This window comes from Monodon monoceros, unplaced genomic scaffold, assembly GCF_005190385.1.
Source record: "Monodon monoceros isolate NGI ecotype Baffin Bay Population unplaced genomic scaffold, NGI_Narwhal_1 Super_Scaffold_11, whole genome shotgun sequence".
NCBI lineage: Eukaryota > Metazoa > Chordata > Mammalia > Artiodactyla > Monodontidae > Monodon > Monodon monoceros.
This window is the reverse complement of record NW_021703767.1, coordinates 116,028,996-116,034,172: the sequence shown is the minus strand read 5'-3', so window position 1 is coordinate 116,034,172 and position 5,177 is coordinate 116,028,996. Positions and strand designations below refer to the sequence as shown.

Here is a 5,177-nt window from a genome sequence, read left to right as displayed (position 1 = left end):
CATTTATCTGCAGGAATGATTGCTGCTATCAGTCTCGCGCTCACCGCCCGGCTGAGGAGGTGAAAGTTTCTCCCCAGGAAGATAAACCGCAAAAGACAATATTGTGCATGATTTGCGCCTTTTCTTTGGCTTTTTCTTTCTTTCTTTTTTTTCTCCCCCTCCACCCCCCTTTTTTTTTTTTTTTTTTTTTTTTGCAAAAAGCAGAGGGGGAAAAAGAGTGAAGGAGCGAGGAGGCGAGCCTGAGAGAAAGGAGAGAGAGAGAGAGAGAGAGAGAGAGAGAGAGAGAGAGAGAGGAAAGAAAGGGCGAGGGGCTAGTGGAGAAGTGAGGAGGGGCGTACGGCGCGAGGCGGAGAGAGGGCTAGCAGTCGCTGCTCCGGCGCTCACATTCCTCTATGCTACAAATCCGGGAGGAAGTTTTTTTGGGGAGCTGAGATGCTCCATGCCTTTCCCTGGGCAGCCTTGACGCGGGGTCCTCTCGGCAGAGACTGAGCGGCGAGAAAGTGCTAGCCGGGCCGGCAGGGTCTGCTCGGCGGGCGCCGGAGCCCGCCTTGCTCGCGGCCCGCAGCAGTCAGGCTTCCCCGCGCTTGGCCGGGCGGGCGCCCCGGCGCGCCGCGCCGCTGCCTGCAGGCTAGGACTTCGCGAGGTGGGTCGACTCCTCCTCCCTCCTCTTCTTCTTCCTCCTCTTCCTCCGCCTCCCGTTCCTCCTCCTCCACTACCTCCTCCTCCTCCTCCTAATTTTCCCTCCTTGGCGGGCGAGGGTGGGGGGGGCGGGGGAGGCCGGGGCTCGCCCCGAGCAGCCACGATGCTCCTGGACGCCGGCCCCCAGTACCCCGCGATCGGCGTGACCACCTTTGGCGCGTCCCGCCACCACTCGGCGGGCGACGTGGCCGAGCGCGACGTGGGCCTGGGCATCAACCCGTTCGCCGACGGCATGGGTGCCTTCAAGCTCAACCCCAGCTCGCACGAGCTGGCCTCCGCGGGCCAGACGGCCTTCACGTCTCAGGCTCCCGGCTACGCGGCTGCGGCGGCCCTGGGACATCACCACCATCCGGGCCACGTCGGCTCCTATTCGAGCGCAGCCTTCAACTCCACGCGGGACTTTCTGTTCCGCAACCGGGGCTTTGGCGACGCGGCGGCTGCAGCCAGCGCGCAGCACAGTCTGTTCGCCGCTTCAGCCGGGGGCTTCGGGGGCCCACACGGCCACACGGACGCCGCGGGCCACCTCCTCTTCCCCGGCCTTCACGAGCAGGCGGCGGGCCATGCATCGCCCAACGTGGTCAACGGGCAGATGAGGCTTGGCTTCTCGGGGGACATGTACCCGCGGCCCGAGCAGTATGGCCAGGTGACCAGTCCGCGTTCAGACCACTATGCCGCGCCGCAGCTGCACGGCTACGGGCCCATGAACGTGAACATGGCCGCGCATCACGGCGCCGGCGCCTTCTTCCGCTATATGCGCCAGCCCATCAAACAGGAGCTCATCTGCAAGTGGATCGAGCCCGAGCAGCTGGCCAACCCCAAAAAGTCGTGCAACAAAACTTTCAGCACCATGCACGAGCTGGTCACGCACGTCACAGTGGAGCACGTCGGCGGACCCGAGCAGAGTAACCACATCTGCTTCTGGGAGGAGTGTCCGCGCGAGGGCAAGCCCTTCAAAGCCAAATACAAACTGGTCAACCACATCCGCGTGCACACGGGCGAGAAGCCCTTCCCCTGCCCCTTCCCTGGCTGCGGCAAGGTCTTCGCCCGTTCTGAGAACTTAAAGATCCACAAAAGGACGCACACAGGTACGGAAACGGCTGTCCTTGACACCCCTCGTTCCCTATCCCAGGCCTGGGACCCGAAATCCAAAAGTCAGCGGCGGGTGCGCACAAACCCGGCCTCGGTTGGGTCTGGAAGTCAGATTCCAGCAGGCAGACAGCGAAAATATGTGCTGGTTTTTAGTTTGAAGCTTGAAATTCTGGTAAAGTACAGAGAGGATCGGATTAGAGGGATCTAGGGGTATAGATTTTTAAATGAGAACTAAAAAAAGGCGGGGAGAGCTGAGAGATAAACCCTGTTTTGCGGAGCCCTTGGTGCGCGCGAAGCCTGGAGAGGTGGCCGGCTCCCGGCGGCGGCGGCAGCGGAGGCGCCAGCCGCTCCAGCTGCAGGCGAATCTAAACGTTTGCTTTCGGCCAACATCCCCTCTCCACGCACCTTAGTGAGGACTTTGCCAAAGGAAGGAGCTGAGGAAATTGGAGGAGATCGGATGAAGGGGCCCAGAAAGAAACAAAAATAGAGACAGAAAAGAGGGGGTGGCGATGGTGAAAGGAAGTCAATCGGGCCTGAGGGGGCTTATGTATATTTAAAGAGCCCCGATTTTAGTAGTGACTTGTTTGTGAGCAGGCTTGAGGAGTCGGGAAGTCAGCAGAAGGCGGAGAAGTCCGCTTTGTCAATTAGATTCTGTGAGGACTTTTCGAAACACCGAATGTCCTGAGTTGGCCTTTAAAAATAAATAGACCGGTCGGGCGCAGTTAAAAGAAAAGTTCGCGGCGAGCTCAAGGCCCTAGTGTGGGTCGGGCAGGCCATTCTGGGCCTCTTGGGCCAACAAGGCCGGGAATCCGGTCTGCTTCCCTGTCCTGGTTTGCCCGGGTGATTTCTGAGTACTGCGTTTGGAACTTGGCGTTTTACGCCGGAGCCAGGGAAGAATTTGCGGCGCCGAGCTCTCGGCCCGGATTATCCTATAAAATGTGAGTGTGTATAGGGGTGGGGTGGGGTGGGGGCGGCGACGAGCGGGGTGCGGAGCGTCGGGGAGGAGGTAAGGGGAGGAGAGAAGAGCAAAACAGCAGGAGAATCGGCCCGGAATGTGAAAATTAGAAACCTAGAGCTAGGTAGAAGCTGCCTGAAGTCGTCTGTATAGCCCCGGGCCTAAAAAACAGCAGCCAGACCTGCTGCTACTCTGGGATCTAAAAAACTACCACGACCACTAATAATAATAATAATAATAAAATAATAAAATCTGGATCTAATTGGATTAAGGGTTAAAATAGTTCAGATGTTTAAAATTCCAATGCAGATATATGACTTTGTTAAAGATCCTGGTTTTGAGCTTGCAAAGTGTTAACCCTGGGCCGCTGCCTTTTAATTTTTGTTTTTATTTTTTCCTTTTGTTTAATTTTTAGAAAAGAGCCGCGGGGTTTGTTCTAACCAGACCTGTCTCTTTCTTGCCTTTCGCACCAGGGGAGAAGCCCTTCAAGTGCGAGTTCGAGGGCTGCGACCGACGCTTCGCCAATAGCAGCGATCGCAAGAAGCACATGCACGTGCACACGAGTGACAAGCCCTATCTTTGCAAGATGTGCGACAAATCCTACACGCACCCCAGCTCGTTGCGCAAACACATGAAGGTAATCGCCGCGCTCTCGCCGCCCGCCTTGGAGCCAAGAACCCGCTCAGCTCTTCGGCCGGGGTCGGGCGGCGAGTGGCAGCCGGGCGGTGGCAGGAGCCGGCAGAGGCGGAAAGGCAACGATTCCTCTCTGCTGACTGGGGCTGGGCAGAGAGGGCGGGGGCTGGGAGAGGAGATGGGGCCACCCAAGACCGTTCTGAATTTACTGTTTAATAATAAAAATCAAAAGAAGTGAGCACTCTTAGCAGAGGCCGCGACTGATGGGGAGCCAGGACAGCCCAAGCGGGATGATGCTGACGAAGCTGCGGCCATGGCGGCTTGGCTGGCAGCGTTGGGCAGAGAGTTGGGGTCTTGCACGCGGTCCTGAGCGCTGGCTCACCTAACCCTGAGCAAGCAACGTTCAGCGGCTGCCGTGAGGACCATCTCAGGCTCTGGCCTCACATCCAGCCTCCCCCTCCCTAGATATTTTCTTTTGTTGAGTCCCCGGGGCACTGTCCCTCCGCAGAGCCCAGCCTCTGCAGGGCCGAGGCGGGGCAACCAAGCCCAAGTCCCGCGGGTCCGGCCTCCCTGGAGTTCAAGGGGATCCAGGGCTCCTGGGGGAGGCAGCGCGCGGCCTTCATCCTCCCAGGCGGCCGCCGCGGCGGGTCTTTATCTCTGTAAAAACGCGACTTTATTCCCGCAGGTCCACGAATCCTCCTCGCAGGGCTCTCAACCTTCGCCGGCCGCCAGCTCGGGCTATGAGTCCTCCACGCCGCCCACCATCGTGTCTCCCTCCACAGACAACCCGACCACCAGCTCCCTGTCGCCCTCCTCCTCCGCGGTCCACCACACAGCCGGCCACAGCGCGCTCTCTTCCAATTTTAACGAATGGTACGTTTAAAATCAGAAACAAAACACCGAACAAAACCCTATTTAAGAGACTGAGCACACACACACATACAAAATATTACTGAAAGAACCCTGAGCATCAAAAGAGTCCCCTCCCCACCCCCTAATCCTATTTTTTCTAAACCTGCCGATAGACCCAGGACCAAGTAAGAGAGAAGCACCAAACCTTTACATTTTTTTTTTTCTTAGTTTGGCAAAGGCTTGGTAGCCAAGGGGTGGGAGGGGGGTGGAGGAGAAGGCGGTCGCCTGACCAAATGCCGCCAACCCCGAGGGCCAGTTTCTCCTGGGAATCTGAACAGGCTCTCTGGGAGTCGGCTTTTTTTTTTTCTTTCTTCTTTGCATTCTTGTAAATACAGAATTATTAGCTTAAAACTGTACTGTTGGATTCTGTATATAGTTATATCTTGGTTGGAACGGGGGGGTGGGGTGGGATCGTGGCGTTGTGGTCTTTGCATTGGGGGAGGGGGGAGGGGCTGGGGGGGAGGGCGGAGGGGGGAGGGGTGGGCGGCCGAAAGCCAACTGTTTGTACTGAATGGCAAGAATGTTCTAGTAAATGTGTACCAAAATGTGAATTACTTTGTACGATTACAGTCTCCACGTCGATCTAACAGAATATTATTGGTATTAATGTGCTTTTTTTGTATAAAGTGCAAACATTTCGTCCCAAAGTCTAAGTACTTTAGTGCAGTAAAATGTTGTTTTCACGTCCTGTCAAGAATTCGTATAGTACGAACCTGGATCTGCGTGTCAAACTGTTCCATTTGTTTATGTAAAGTGATATTAAAAAAAGATATAAACTATAACTGTCCGTTGCTTTTGGCAAAAGATACAACCACATAATGTATATAATTCCTAGTTTCCGTATTTATCCGCATGTAAAGGGCCGGTTTATTCATGTTACAGCTATTCA

General features: G+C 56.0%; 1 protein-coding gene across 1 annotated transcript; it reads left to right on the top strand.

Moving 5' to 3' along the window:
• The first annotated feature begins 735 nt into the window (after positions 1-735).
• Positions 736-4,359, top strand: ZIC1 (Zic family member 1). Its single transcript, XM_029214946.1, has 3 exons — positions 736-1,784; positions 3,217-3,380; positions 4,062-4,359. Exons 1-3 carry the CDS (start codon positions 803-805, stop codon positions 4,257-4,259), a joined length of 1,344 nt encoding a protein of 447 aa, XP_029070779.1. The 5' UTR covers positions 736-802; the 3' UTR covers positions 4,260-4,359.
• Positions 4,360-5,177: the final 818 nt, after the last annotated feature.

Excerpts from the sequence above, each read along its gene's own strand:
- ZIC1 (XM_029214946.1), top strand. The coding sequence starts at position 803 with ATGCTCCTGGACGCCGGCCCCCAGTACCCCGCGATCGGCGTGACCACC. Across the intron at positions 1,785-3,216 it reads CCACAAAAGGACGCACACAG|GGGAGAAGCCCTTCAAGTGC; the intron begins GTACGGAAACGG and ends CTTTCGCACCAG. Across the intron at positions 3,381-4,061 it reads CGTTGCGCAAACACATGAAG|GTCCACGAATCCTCCTCGCA; the intron begins GTAATCGCCGCG and ends TTATTCCCGCAG.